The sequence below is a fragment of the Macaca nemestrina genome, chromosome X (assembly GCF_043159975.1).
Source record: "Macaca nemestrina isolate mMacNem1 chromosome X, mMacNem.hap1, whole genome shotgun sequence".
Classification (NCBI taxonomy): domain Eukaryota; kingdom Metazoa; phylum Chordata; class Mammalia; order Primates; family Cercopithecidae; genus Macaca; species Macaca nemestrina.
The window spans coordinates 119,411,462-119,427,820 of NC_092145.1; the positions used below are offsets into that span (position 1 = coordinate 119,411,462).

General features: G+C 36.0%; 1 protein-coding gene across 5 annotated transcripts in view; it reads right to left on the reverse strand.

Moving 5' to 3' along the window:
• The window catches only part of LOC105500038 (ubiquitin specific peptidase 9 X-linked), a 155,162-nt gene that overhangs the window by 93,026 nt on the left and 45,777 nt on the right, over positions 1-16,359 (reverse strand). For all 5 annotated transcript variants that reach the window (XM_011710070.3, XM_011710092.3, XM_011710078.3 and 2 more), the window contains exons 5-11: positions 13,533-13,645; positions 11,022-11,240; positions 7,291-7,406; positions 6,849-7,100; positions 6,635-6,773; positions 4,636-4,788; positions 2,765-2,869 (exon numbers count right to left, since the gene is read on the reverse strand). In XM_011710070.3, the coding sequence (XP_011708372.2) occupies positions 2,765-2,869; positions 4,636-4,788; positions 6,635-6,773; positions 6,849-7,100; positions 7,291-7,406; positions 11,022-11,240; positions 13,533-13,645 (1,097 nt within the window). The remainder of the gene's footprint in view (positions 1-2,764; positions 2,870-4,635; positions 4,789-6,634; positions 6,774-6,848; positions 7,101-7,290; positions 7,407-11,021; positions 11,241-13,532; positions 13,646-16,359) is intronic.

The following is a 16,359-nucleotide window of genomic DNA, read 5'->3' on the forward strand; positions in this document are numbered from 1 at the left end:
CCCGTTTCTATTTCCTTTCAGTCTACACAAAATAACAAAAGAAATATGACAACGGCTAAGAATATAAGACTTAAATATCAGATTACAATTAAAAACATCTGGCTCACATAACAAAAAGAGAGACAACTAGGTATTCCTCCTCAAGGAAAAGCACACCACCACTTAAGATATGCTTTAGTAAAATAAAAAACAAAACCTTCTGTATCAAAACTATTGACAGACACCAAGGCAACAAACGATCCAGTTTCTTCAACAAATAAATTGCAGGGAAAGTAAAAAAGAAGGAAGCTAGTTTTAAAGAGACTTAAAAGACATACACATGGACTACACCAGGATCCTGATCAAAACTCACTTCTAAAATGAAGACGTATGATCTAAGACAACTGGAAGTTTTAACACTATGATATTAAGGAATTATTGTTTTTTAGGTAGATAATGGTATTGTGAATTTTTTCATGTACTCATCTTTTAGAGATACAAACTACATGAAAGGAGAAATTAAGAACATCTGTTCAACCAATGCAACCATCGAGTGAGTGAAAAAGATAACCAAACTGGGAGAAATTATTTGTAACTCTTGAACTGACAAGGATTAGCATTCAAAATATATCAAGAACTACAATCCAAAAAAATACAAATAATGCCATGGGGCTGGGGGTGGGGGAATAGACAAAAGACTTGAACAGGCATTCACCAAAAGAGAAAAAAAAAAAAAAAGTGAACAGCTCAAAAAATATACAAAAAGATACTCAATCTCATCATTGATCAAGGGATATAAAAACTAAAAGCACAACGAGGTAACATTTCAAACACCAAGAAGATTGTCAAAAATTCAGAACTCTGACACGAACAAGTGCTGGCAAAGATATGAAACTTACTTAGAACTCAAATGTTTAAAAACTAGACTAATGTTTAAAAACTAGGCCAAGGACATAAAGCAAAGTCTAACCCAGAAGGATGGAATCATTTGGTTGCAATCTGCAAAGAATCACAAGGTGACTCAGACTTCATCGCTTCCTTTCAAAATCATCTTTAGCAGAAACTTTCAACACTCCATAAGAATTGCCAGATTTACCAACACCTTGGGAAAAAAGTGCTTGTTACGAAATGACAAGTGCTCAATAAACATATGTTAAGCCAAAGGGGAAAAAACATGAAGAGTTATTATTATATTAAGACCATTATTGTATTTAGACTATCCTGAGGAGGGATACAGGAGACACAATAACAATCAACCCCTTTTTTTACTTCTCTCATCAAAGGCATCACTGGTCACATATCATTTCAAAAGTCTTTATCTTTACAGTGCCCATGATGACCAATTCTATTATTACCTCAGCTGCCTTTGAGATATTTCAATGGATGGAAAAAGTAAGTAAGTTTTACTTTTACATGCATAGAAACAAAATATATAAAAACCACACAAAAGATTCACTCAATACTTTGTTCCCTTCAAAATAAAATTTTCCATAAAGCAGCGATTTTTCCATAAAGCAAAGCTTTAATGACCCTAATACTTGTCTGTGAAACTTGCTTAAAATACAGACTCTTGGGTTTCAGTACCTACTGATCTGATTTAATATGTCTGTGATGGAAGCCAGTAAAAATGGTATTTTTTCTTCTACTGTGAAATACGTATCTAGAAAAGTACGAGCATATACCAACATTACGGTACACAATGTAAACACCTGGGTAACTAGTACCCAGGTAAAAAATAATACATGGCAAGTAACGCCCCAGAAACCAGCTGTGCCCATTTCAGAACTTTACATTAATGTAATCAAGGTGTATGAATTACTGTGTGGCTTTATTCCTTTCTTCAATCTTCTGTTTATTAGACTCCTCCATATGGTTGAGTTGCTCTTTCATTGCCGTGAAATATTACACTGTATGAACATTCCATAATTTATCTATTCTATGCTTTATCTATCCTACATAGCAGGTTTTTTCGCTATTACAAGTAATTCTGCTACAAGTGTTGTTGAACACGTACCCTGGTGTACATAAGCATGAGTTTCTCAAGTGTATATTCAGAAGTCAAACTGATGAGTTATGAGAATCTTAAACTTTACCAGAAATACCAAGTAGTTCCCAAAGTGGCTATAGCAATTTATGTTCCCACTAGTCGGTATAATTGCTATTTTTAACAAGAAACCTTGGTGACCTAATGATCTAATGCCAGTTGTTAATAGAACACCCCTTAGTGCAAACTGCCAAAAAGTCTTTATGTTCTTAATCCACAAATTCACTAACCACTTGAGCTTTCACAAGCCTAACCCTGGCAACTAATCAAAGATGTTACAAAACATGGCCTCAAAACCCAACATGATGGCATCAATGCAGATATGACTGTAGGACGAGTTCTTGGGCTACCTTATCAGTTACATTTTGATTAACTCATATTTTGCTTGTACATATGACCCCAGAATACCAAGATATTGGTATTCTCTTGCTGTCATCTTACTGTTTATTGCAACCAATCATCCTTCCCTGTAGTCCTACAATTTCCTTGAACCTGTAACTAAAATAGAAACTACCAGGGAAAGAAGTAAAAAGTGATAGCCTGAGTTTCCCTTATGGGGGCTATTAAGAAAATGAACACCAAGTTCTCGTTGGAAAAGAAAACAATGGCCAATTCCTTCACACCACAGACTGTTTAATGGGATTTCTATTGAAGTATTTATTGGCTAAAAGTAATTCACAGATCTAATTAATCAATTATATTTGAAATAGAAAGGTAATATTTTGCTATGTTAACAATTACCTTAAAACAATCAAAAAGATGATCAAGTTGTTCAGGAGAAAAATCCCATGCCAATTTTGCCAGGAGATCATGTACATTCTTCACAATGGCTTCATGTTTCCCTGCCTATTGAAAAACAAAAACAAAATCACAACACAATAGAATCTGAGTAACAGATTAAGTAGTGTATACTGCTTACTGACAACTATTAATAAAGTACTCTTATTTCCTTCATTTAACTGTGTAACACAAGAAAATTCCTAACACAGCCCGCGTGGTGACAAATGCCTATAATCCCACCTACTCGGGAGGCTGAGGCAGGAGAATCACTTGAACCCAGAAGGTGGAGGTTGTAGTGAGCTGTTATCAAGTCACTGCACCCCAGCCTGGGCAACAGAGCAAAACTCTGTCTCCAAAAAAAAAAAAAAAAAAAAAAACAAAAAAAACCCTAACATTATAAAATGCTTTAGAACTGCCATCTAAAACCTGGCAACTTAATTTCATGATATAATAAATATAGCTAATGTGTACTTTGGCAGTTCATACAAACCTTTAATACAATTTATTTAATTTAACATGACAATTTTAATATTGCAAATAGAAAAATAAGGCACACTAGGCCAGGCGCGGTGGCTCACGCCTGTAATTCCAGCACTTTGGGAGGCTGAGGCGGGTGGATCACGAGGTCAGGAGATCGAGACTATCCTGGCTAACACGGTGAAACCCCGTCTCTACTAAAAATACAAAAAATTAGCCAGGCGTGGTGGTGGGCGCCTGTAGTCCTAGCTACTCGGGAGGCTGAGGCAGGAGAATGGCGTGAACCTGGGAGGCGGAGCTTGCAGTGAGCCGAGATTGCGCCAGCGCACTCCAGCCTGGGCGACAGAGCCAGACTCTGTCTCACCAAAAAAAAAAGAAAGAAAAATAAGGCACACTAACAATATTGTTTCAAAACTGGAACCTTAAGCACTCAAAGGAAAAGCTGTTTTCTTGGTTTTTATCAACTAAAAAAAACAAAGCTTTATAATCTACAACTCAATAATGCTTCCCAAGAAATCCATGATTAGAAAACTGTCATTAGTAGAAGGAGTTGCAGTCTCCAACTCAAAAACTAAAAAGGTTACTAATCCTTCTGAAGAGTTATAAATCCTCTGGAATAATTGTTACAGGTCTTTATAAATAATCAAGTGATTTAATTCTCCAGACACTGGAGGTTTTTGCTTTCTATTAAATCTATGAAGAAACCAATTACAGATGTCTTTACTCTCTTTCAATAGACACTCCTTATGATTTTACTGTTTGCACCTTTATTTAAAACCACAGACAGCCGGGCGTGGTGGCTCACACCTGTAATCTCAGCACTTTGGGACACCGAGGCGGGTGGATCACGAAGTCAGGAGATCGAGACCAGCCTGGCTAACACAGTGAAACCCTGCCTCTACTAAAAATTACGAAAAATTAACCGGGTGTGGTGGCAGGCACCTGTAGTCCCAGCTACTTGGGAGGCTGAGGCAGGAGAATGGCGTGAATCTGGGAGGCAGAGCTTGCAGTGAGCCAAGATCATGCCACTGCACTCCAGCCTGGGCAACACAGCAAGACTCTGTCCCAAAAAGAAAGAAAGAAAAAAAAGAAAAAGAGAAAGAAAAAGAAAAAGAAAAAAAAAAAGCCACTGACAAATTCTCAACCTTTATCAAATACAGATAAAAGAATATTTTTATTTTTAAAAGATTATTGGTTATTTCAAAAAGATTCCTGGCAAGGTAACAAGCATTTAAATGTTCTCAAAGTCAAACAATACAAGCCTGCATCCACGTCATGACAGCTACTACTGTATTTATTCAGTTTTTAGTATCTTTATTTAAAAAACTAAATAGCCATCACTTTAAATTCCTTACCTGTGCTGCCCAGATATTATCAAGGTCCTGTAAGGTCAGAGCTTTTTCTTTGATGACAAAACGAAGAATCTTCTCCAACTTTTCTACATATTGTGGCTGATGAAGACTATCTCGCAACACTATGGATAAGATATTGTTCTGCTGTATCCATTCCTAAATGTTAATTCAAAAACGTGTTTGAAAGCAGAAATTAAAACAATTTTTTCTTAATTGCTTACACTATTATTAAATATAAGGAAATTTAAAACACATTTACAAAATATAATACTGATAAAATATACTTATGTGTTGCTTTAATGGAAAATTATGAAATTTTATAACAATTTTGCACATACAGAAATCTTCCCATAAATTAGAAATACTGAAATTAAAAAGATTCTACACTCCAGCATTTACTCAGAAAAATATTATTTAAGTACACAATTACCATGGTAGGGTGGGTACAGGACCAATTTTAGGATCTTTGGTTCTTTATCCCAATTTTGCCCCAGAATTATGTTTTGACCTTGGGTAAAAAGGCATTCTATTTTTCACTTTCATTTATGAACAATTATCACATTCTAGGCACTATTACTGCTTATCCATTCTCTCTTTAATTTTCCAAACAATCCTAGTCAGAGATACATTATTATATTACAAAATGTAAACAGGCTCACAGATGCTAGAATTGGAATATGAATCAAGTCATATGCTTCCACAGTCTGTTTTTCTGTAACACTGTGCTAGCTTGCTCAACTAGCATTCATTTGATCTACAGCAATAGAATAAAGTGCTAACTCATGCTACAAACAGGGAGTAATCCACACTATATGATTTTGCAGTATTTAGCTTACTGAGAATAAAAAGTAGTTAGGCCCAAAATGTGCTAGAGAAGTACATGTCTCAGCTGATAAAGAGCCAGTTTTTAATGTCTAATCTGTTGCAGATAGTTGTTTTTATGTTATTCTACATATATACACATATATTTTTAATATAAAGACAGGGTCTTGCTTTGTTGCCCAGGCTGGTCTTGAACTCCTGACCTCAAGCAATCTCTCCTCGGCCTCCCAAAGTACTGGGATTACATGTGTGAGCCACTGCAGAGCCACAGATACTTTTGTAAAACACAGTAAGAATGTCACAATGTCAAACTGCAACTAAAGTTTCTAAACACTTCACTGCTGTTTTCTGTCCTACCTAGGACTTGTTCAAGAACCAGCACCAGTCTTCAGACCACACTTTGAATAGATCTGTGCTGGACTTTCCACGAGGCAGATACGTACATCATATGTATGAAACTAAATGTCTACCCCGACCCCCTAACACGGCAGTATCTAAGCAGTCTCCACATACATTTTAACACACTCTAATCACTATCTCCCCTATTAAAGTGAGGGCTCCTTGAGGGCAAGGACAGTTCTCCTACAGATGTTTTCCCAAGACTGTCACACAATATACATTCAAAAAATATTGGCACTGTAACTTAGATGGCATACTTACTCATTTCAAAACAATATCATACAAAGTATCTATGGTACATAAAGTTTCCTAAAATTTCAATATCAAAATAAAATTCTCAAAATCGTGATGAAACAATTTGTGTAGATCTTATTCTGGTAATTTTATTTCCTGTTTTAAAACGTTTAACTGTAAATGGCAAATGAACAACAGGCCACTTTATAATGTAGCAGATACTACCCAATCCATTTTCTAGATCAACTCTACCTACTCCATTTCAACCAACTTCCCACTCTCCAACAAACTAGTAATTACTTCAGAACGCCACATTCATCACTAAGTTTATCAAAGATGTTTTAAAGTTACTCATATCACTACCAAATAATAAACTATGTTATTTCAAAAAGTTCTCGGGATTAACAGAGTTATAAATCAATCAAAACACCTCCCAATTCCAGTTTACTTTAAAATGTTACTACTACTAATTTTTTTAGCTAGAGCTATTCTAATTTTTTGTCTTAAGTAGATTCTTATTCATATAAAGAAGAATCGAAAGACTCACTGCCATTCGTTCAGCTGTGAGCCACTCTTCCTCCTCAGGATTACCATGTCGATGGGTATAGTATGACACACTAGATATCACCTTATTAACTTCATTCAGGGCATTCATCTTTCCATTGAAAGAAGAAATTTGCAATAATCTGTAAGAAAAATTCAGTGATAAGTATGATTCTAAAATCGGCATAAATAATTATTTCAAGAGGTAAGTATCTTACCTAAGTATCATTTTTAACCTAAATATTTCTAAGTTTTTAACAGTTTCTTCTTGTCCTGGTACCCTTGAAGCTAAATTCTTCAAAGATTTAATAATCATTGAAAGAGCATCATTTTTGGCTTCATTCTTTGCTTCCTTTTTCAGTTCTTCATCAGTTAAGTTTTCTAAAAACTGTGGAACCATTTCTATTATTGGAAGAAAGTACTTTTTCACTGTATGAAGAGTGAGAAACTCATAGCATTGCCCAAATGGTCTGAAATAAGAAAGATATAAAACTCCTGTAAATACGCAATTTCTTAAAATCAATTTAGGACTAAACTCTATTACTTTTTAAAAATCCAAGTTATTAGTTGAAGAAACCACACTTGAAAAACCCAATTTTTATGAAGCAAAAACCAGCAATTCTACGGTGCACTAAACATTGATTTTTAAATGTAACTTACTTAATAAGGGCTGCAATTATTTGAACGTTTAATGCTGATCCATTAATAAAACGATCATGCAAAATCTGGAACCCATTTAAAGTGCCAAATTTGTTGAGAAGATCCACTAGCCAACCCTGTAACACAATTAATGAAAAAAGTTAACTTCCTACTTCAAGGGGTAAAAAGCACTAAAGCCTTCTTGAAATATACTAGAAATAGTAAATTCAGTAAAACAAATCATCTTTCAAAGGACCACAAAACATTGCATTTTGTTCACAGTAATTCCATCTGTGAGACAGAAGCAGTATACGTAGCAAGTATAGATTAAATCACTGGGGCATAGTTCGGTCTGTTTGTACCAATGTAAGTGGTGAACAGGAATTAGAAGACATGCTCTTATTTCAGATATCCCACCATATAAGAATGAATACCTTCTAATTACTGGAAAGTCTTTTATATTAAAATAATTTTCAGGAGGCAGATAGACTTCAAGAGAGTTAAGAAGCAGCTACTTAGTAATGAATTTTGAATCTACTTCTTGTTTAGTTGTAAAATATTAAAATTTCCCTATAAACATAGTAACTAATAGCCTGAGAGTGAATTGTCAATTAAAAACTAAGGCCTGGTATTAGTATCTATTGTTCCTAAGTAGAATATGCTGGTTGATACTTTTGCTTATACGAATTGCACCCAGTTCTCCTTATCTTAGAAGTAACACCATGCAACAAGATGAACTAAGGAAGAGCTGTAGCTCAAAGTACCATACAGCTGGCACAAAACAACAGTTGTGAGGCTAAAAGCATGTCTGTATGTAAAAACTTAAGATGAATTAAAAGGCTATACAGATATAAGAATCAAATATACGTAGAAATTAATGTACCTAAGAAAACCTTTCACACCTTGTCACCTTCTAAAATTTAGGCCATGTTTTAGAAGCCACTGGAAAACAAGGGACAAAAGAGACAATTTCTCTTCTAAGCCTTAAGCAAAAATAATTTCTACAACTGTTTTTTAAAAATATATAGGAAAAAGTAAAGATGCTAAATAAATGGCTGTATTTCCAATGTTTGTTTAAAAAGAAAATATGATAGCTAATGCTAGTGTTCTTTTTTTTTTTTTTTTTTTTGAGATGGAGTTTTACTCGTCGCCCAGGCTGGAGTGCAATGGTGCGATACCGGCTCACAGCAACCTCTGCCTCCTGGGTTCAAGCGATTCTCCTGCCTCAGCCTCTCAAGTAGCTGTGATTATAGCCACGCACCACCACACCTGGCTAATTTTTGTATTTTTAGTAGAGATGGGGTTTCACCATGTTGACCAGGCTGGTCTCGAACTCCTGACTTTAGGTGATCCACCCGTCTTGGCCTCCCAAAGTGCTAGGATTACAGGCGTGAGCCACCTTGCCTGGCCTACTGCTAATTTTTATATGGTTTTAAAAGAATATGAATGAACTAAATTCTCTAATAAATCCATTACCATATTTCAATATAAGTGTTTTCCTTTTTAGTCATAAAAGGCTAATTCAAAACCATTAAAACTCTTGAGTACTTAATTCACCAGATCCCTTTTGTCATTCAGCAATTGTAAGAAAGTACATGCTCATTATGTAATATATTTTATTTCTTCAGTAACTATAATGAGAGTATTAGATTGATATACTTGATAGTTACAATATTTATAAAACAGCAGGTGTGGACACAGTAAAGAATTAGTCTAAAGCTAATCTTTCTGTATTTCTTTGGCTGCAATGTACACTTAAACAATTGGGAATATTCAGATAGAGTGCTTCAAACTGAAGCTAATAGGCTAGCTTCAGCAGCTGCCAACAACAGCTTTCTTTCTCTGGCTCTAAGTTGTCAAGACTGGCAGAGAAAGATCAGTCGCCCTAAATAGAAAATTCAAAATGACCACATAGCCTACAATTCACCATATGCTTTCCACACAGTTTTCTATTACTACAAGTTCCTTTTCTCAAAGATAGCATGGTGAATTTTACCTGAGACCTTTTGTCACAACCAATGAAGTTTTTATTATATTTTAAATGTTTGAATAAATAATATCATTTAAACATCTTCAAACATCTTGGGGGAAGATGGGGAACAGGAAACACTCTCAGAGATAGTCCTGACAGCTTTAGCTTTCTCATGGGTCAAAAGTTGAGGCCACAGAGGTTCAATGTCCCAGGAGGGTAGGGGGTGTAGAGAGAATTTGAAGTAGAACAGAAGACCTACCAAGAGCTCCAGAAAATGATTAAGATTAAGGCTAAAAAATATTCCTAATAAAACAGACTTTTAAGCTCTGTAACTCAAATTTCTCAAAGGTAAATGAAACTCATTACAAACAGTATCCGAAAGTGAATCTACAGCTTAGAAAGTTTACCTCCATCGACTAAGTCTGATGATCTGAATTTTGCCACTACCACCTTTGAAGAACAGGATAAAAAAACATATGGAGGCTATTATATATCCCTTAGATTTTTCATTATATCATGACATCTGCATCCAACTAGGGACATGGTTGAAGATTCTGCCAAATATGTCCCCTTTTAATCAGATTTATAGAAGACTTGTTTAGCTGTATAAAATTTCTCTTACTTCAACAGCAAGTAAATGTGTAGGTAACTCCACAGAATATGCTTCTCCCTGATTCACAACTATATTTTGGGCTATATTTTTAAAAATTGTACTCTTGAAGGCTTTGAAAGGCTAACTACTCTCCCAGTCGCTGTATTTTATAAGTTTAATAGCAAGAACTATACTTCGAAGATATAAAACTATCTTCAACCAGAAGTCATCTAAAAATTTTACATTTAGCATTGCCAAATCAAGTTTTGTTTCCTGTGAGTCTCTTAAGTTGTGGATTACTGGCACATAGAGGAAAAAAAAAAAAAAAAGTAAAATTTAAAAAGAAATACAGGTATAGATTAAAATTTTCATTTTGAAGATTGCCATTATTAAGATATTAACCGGATCTACTCAAGCAAAAATAAGCCATCTAGTGGCAACTATATGAACTGGGAAATATCAGAAAATCTCAACTTATGTTTGACATATTTTTGATAACCTCAGCTTATTAGTAGAATAAACCAAGTTCTGCATAATGTATGACAAAATTTTTCTGGCTGGATAGAAAAAGGGAAATTTGTACAAGACCTATAATATTAAAAATGTCTCCCTAAAATCTAAAATTTTTAAATTACTTAATATTTATTAAAAGAAGCAGCATTTCGGGACGAAGTTTTCACAGTATATAGTCTGTTTACACCAATATAGAAAATTTACATTTATGTACCGAATATATTTAAGTGAGATTTGGAAGATTTACTATATTGATTTCATTAACAATTTCTGTAATTTTATGATGTATTATTAGGTATTTAGAGGATATACTTGATTGTGGAGTCAAAATCTTGGAATGCCTAAAATGATCATGGCCCTACAGAACAACACTTGAGTCCTTGGTCAAAGAAATAATCTCCTACTCTATGTCAAAGAAAAAATACAGTGTTTCCTACTAACCCAAATTATGACTACTTCTAAAGAGGCTGGACAGAAGACAAGGGGGATAATTATACATGCAGAAAAAACAAAGACAGAACCAGAATGACAAAGCTACGAAAAAGGCTTCTGGTTGAGTGTATTTTCATTTAAAGTGTTATTTCATTGTCACACTTTAAATACAGATCACTGAAGATTCTGTGTCAGAGCAAAACAATTGTATTATTTAATTTTGAAAATAACAAACCAACACACCTTTGGTGATCGAGGGTCTGGAGAACGAGCAAAGAGTTCATCTTCAGGCAACTGAACACTTGAGGAAACTGATTCACATGGACGTGTACCATTGTAGATATGGAATTTGCAATGAGGATTTAAGGCCATGGCAAGAAGTTCTAAAAGTGGAAACCAGTCTTGGGACAACTTGGCCACACATAGCTCCACCAGACGATGAGTATTGTTAATAATACACCTCTGTTACATGAGGAGGAAAGGCAATTTACAAGATCAAAACACTGCAATTTCAAACAGAAATATCTTCAATATTAATCGTATCCTAACAAATAATGATCTCTCCATTTTTCTAACCATTTCATTAATACTGGGATCAAACTGATTATCAAAGGACAAGTTAGAATTTGTTTACTTCATAATTTATATGGTACTTTCAAAAGCCATTTGCTATGGCTTAAAAAATACAAGAGGCACCGTAAGTTATCTATTCCTGCTCTACGTCCACAGATAAGATGCAAGTTACTATTTTTTCTCTCTGGAATTTGTACACGAGAGGCAGCAATTCTAAAATCTAAACAATATGTCAGGCTGAGCACAGTGGCTCACGACTGTTAATCCCAACACTTTGGGAGGCTGAGGAGAGTGGATCACTTGAGGCCAGGAGTTTGAGATCAGCCTGGGCAACAGGGTGAAACCGTGTCTCTACTAAAAATACAAAAATTAGCCACGTGTGCTGGCATGTGCCTGTAGTCCCAGCTACTCAGGAGGCTGAAGCATGAGAACAGCTTGAACCCAGGAGGCAGAGGTTCCAAGGAAGCCAAGATGGTGCCACTGCACTCCAGCCTGGGCAACAGAACAAGACTCTGTCTCAAAAAATAAAAATAAATAAAATACAATATGTCAATCATCCAAGATAAATTTGCTAGCTAAATGTCAAATGCAAAAGTCTGACGCCACTTCCAAAGTTTCCCTTTCTACACCTATAAAATTACATGTTAAATCAGAAAACGTGGAATTTTTTTTTTTTGAGATGGAGTTTCGCTCTTATTGCCCAGGCTGGAGTGCAATGGCACGATCTCAGCTCACAGCAACCTCCACCTCCCAGGTTCAAGCCATTCTCCAGCCCCAGCCTCCAGAGTAGATGGGATTACAGGCATGCGCCACCACACCCGGCTAATGTTGTATTTTTAGTAGAGACGGGGTTTCTCCATGTTGGTCAGGCTGGTCTCGAACTTGGGACCTCAGGTGATCCTCCTGCCTCGGCCTCCCAAAGTACTGGGATTACAGGCATGAGCCACCGGCTAGAAAATGTGGAATTTTTATGCTATGGTCATATTTGGGAAATAGGTTACAGGCCACAAAAACATTATCTGCTTGACATGACCACTTCCACAGTATACAAAAGAACAGAGGCCGGGCATGGGGGCTCACACCTGTAATCCCAGCACTTTGGGAGGCTGAGGCAGGCGGATCACTTGAGGACAGGAGTTCAAGACCAGCCTGGCCAACATGGTGAAACCCCATCTCTCCTAAAAATACAAAAATTAGCCACGCGTGGTGGCGCACACCTAAGTTCCAGCTACTCGGGAGGCTGAGGCAGGAGAGTCACTTCAACCTGGGAGGCGGAGGTTGCAGGGAGCTGAGATCGCACCACTGCACTCCAGCCTGGGAGCCTGGGAGACAGAGCGAGACTCTGTCTCAGGAAAAAAAAAAAACACACACACACACAAAAAACAAAAGTAACAGAGACTTAGAGTAATTATGGCATTTTATCAGTCTGAGACATATACTTTTTTTTCACTTTTTAAGATCTCTGGAATCTGACTCTATCTTATAATCAATGAATAATACATTACTGTTTTCCTAAATGGAAGGTATTTGCAAAAAGGAATTGTGTTTGCTTCTGTTAGTCACTTGGGGGCACTATCAACCTGAGACCACTTTACATTTTACACTTAAGGGCTTTTTGTATCACAACTATAATTTGAATTCAGACTACAAAACTGTGTAAATACTGGCTTGTGGTTTAGATTTTCACTTTTTTTTTTTTTTTAAATCCCTCCCTCCACCAAGTGCCAAGGTTAAGACATGCAGGGTTTTTTGCTGTCCCTTTCTGCATAGCAAGTTCTTTCTCATTTACCTCTACACTGACCCTTTGGTGTCCCAGATGTATATGAAATGCCCCATCTTGAGTATTTTTCTTAATAGGCCATAAAACAGTGATGTACCTTACAATTGATAGCATTACATTTTCAATGGAATGTGATGACTTGCCTAAGGTCACAGACACTTGAGATCCCAGGGGAGAGATTAAACCCAAGTTTAACTCTAAATCTCATGCTTATTCCAAATGACCATGCTGCCTTCAAGAGACTTAATTTATAAACATTTTTAAGTTTTTCATTTTTAGACCTTTTAATTCAATTATAACAGAATAAATATAACACAGCCACACATACATACATATACCCCTCCCCAATCACTGGCATCACTATGTAAATCTGATCCTTTAAAGTCAAACACAAGACTCACATGAATTTCGAACTTCCAGCCACTCACTGCTTCATCTGTAAGGATTTTAGTGAATGATATTGTTAGCCCATCTCGGAAAAATCGCTGACATGCTTCACTTTTAACATCAAGGCCTAAGGAAAAGTGAGAAAAATTAATGCAAACAAAATATTTATCTGATTGTTTTTACATTGTCCAATATACAATAAAAGGTAATAAATGAAAACTTCACTGACAGCTAACAAATACTTAATTGCATAACAGTAGATTGACCGAGTAATATTAACACTAACTGAAAAATGTTACAAATTATGGCACTAGCCTTAAACACAAAATGGTGATCAGCAGCACCATGAGAAGAGGCAAATTTAAATAGAATTTTGCTCCCTGAAAATGTCTTCGAACTTAAAAACATTTCCCAATTTTTAAAATCTTATTTTGTTCATAAATCATTCATTTAGCATCAATATCCTTATATTATTCTGCGTTTGATCAAATAAAATGAATTATATCTTGTCTTCCTTATTAGCCTATCTCAGTGTCTGTTTCTTTACATCTTTGCTTAATTTCACCTCATTTTAGAAAAGCAACAGAGCAATGTGCTTCCAAACAAAGAAAATCTGTAACTCTTAATGACAAAATAAAAACTATTCGATTTGTATAGAAAGTATTATTTGATGGATAGTACAAAAGAGATGGTAATTTAAACTTTTTTTTTTTTTTTTTTGAGACAGAGTCTCGCTCTGTCGCCCAGGCTGGAGTGCAGTGGCCAGATCTCAGCTCACTGCAAGCTCCGCCTCCCGGGTTTACGCCATTCTCCTGCCTCAGCCTCCCGAGTAGCTGGGACTACAGGCGCCCGCCAATTCACCCAGCTAGTTTTTTTGTATTTTTCAGTAGAGACGGGGTTTCACCGTGTTAGCCAGGATGGTCTTGATCTCCTGACCTCGTGATCCACCCGTCTCGGCCTCCCAAAGTGCTGGGATTACAGGCTTGAGGCACCGCGCCCGGCTAATTTAAACTTTTAAAAATTTGGAACTTGTCAAAAATAACTGTGGTCTCAGAAAAAAAAAATACGGTGGAGGGAGGAATACACGTCCACTGAATGTCAATGCTATTAAATGAAATACCATTAATCAGTGTTTACCCATCATTTTACAGTCAAGACTTAGAACATGCTTAGCACAGAAGTCTTCCAAAATTTGCTGATATGCCCAAAAGAAAGAAAATCAGTATATTGAAGCAATATCTGCACTACTATGTTTGATGCAGCACTGGTCACAATAGCCAAGATTTTGAACCAACCTAAGTATTAATGGACGAATGGATAAAGGAAATGTGGTACATATACACAATGGAGTATTATTCAGCCATTAAAAAAAAAAGGGATCCTGTCATTTCCAACAACATGGATGCAACAAAAGGTCACCATGGTAAGTGAAATAAGCCAAGCACAGAAAGACAAACATCACATGTTCTCACTCATTTGTGGGATCTAAAAATCAAACAACTGAACTCACGGATGTAGAGAATAGCAGGATGGTTAATGGGTACAAAAAATAGAATAAGACCTAGTTACTTGTTAGCACCAAACAGGGAGTACGGTAAAAAAATAATTTAATTGTACATTTTAAAATAACTAGAAGAGTATAATTGGATTGTTTGAAACACAAAGGATAAATGCTTGAGGTAATGGATACTCTTATCTATCCTGATGTGATTATTTCGCATTGTATGCCTGTATCAAAATATCTCATTACCCCAAAATATATACACCTACTATATACCCATAAAAAGTAAACATTTTTAAAATAAAAAAGATATTTTCTTTAAAAAATTTTGATGAATTGGTGAATAAACGCGTAAAAGAACAAAAAATTTTGAGTGGTGAAAACAACTGTAACCTGTCCGTGTGTTATATTTTCACTTTGGTATACTTCTACAGGATTAATGAGGCGTAAGGACACGTTCTTTAAACAAAAGAGGGGAATTATTATAAATCAAACTTTCTCTTGCCATGGAGTTGTACTTAAACATGTTAATTTTGACAATAATCAATTTCAATTGTGATAGTGCCTATTATTAACTATAACATATCCATAGCCATCCTATTTCAGAAAATGAAATGTTACTGCTTTTTAATCTGCAGTATCTTAAAAGATGAATTGAAAATTATTACAATAGTAGTCCTCTGTTAGATAACTCAACTGCACCTAAAGTAGACCAAAGACATTGGGGTAAAAAAAAAAAAAAGATTAATTCCAGCATTAAACTTTTTCTTCTGGACAACTGAGTAAAAACACCAGATTTCCTTTTGTTGGTTTAACAAAAACAGACCTCATCTTTCAATTCTCTAAGAGAAAAATCACACTTTCCTGTGTATTTAAAAAAAAAAAAAAAAAAAAATTGGCTGGGTACAGTAGCTCATGCCTGCAATCCCAGCACTTTGGAAGGCCGAGGTGGGAGGATCGCTTGAACCCAGGACTTCAAGACCAGCCTGGGGAACCAGTCTGTCTCTACAAAAAAAAAAAAAAGAAAGAAAGAGGAAAAAGAGATTAGTCGGGCACAGTGGCTCATGCCTTATAATCCCAGCACTTTGGGAGGCCAAGGCGGGTGGATCACCTGAGGTCAGGAGTTCGACACCAGCCTGGCCAACATGGTGAAACTCTGTCTCTACTAAGAATACAAAAATCAGCCGGGTACGGTGGTGGGCTACGCCTGTAATCCCACCTACTTGGGAGGCCGAGGCAGGAGAATCGCTTGAACCCAGGAGGTGGAGGTTGCAGTGAGCCAAGATCACACCACTGCACTCCAGCCTGGGCATGAATGAGATTCCATCTCAAAAAAAAAA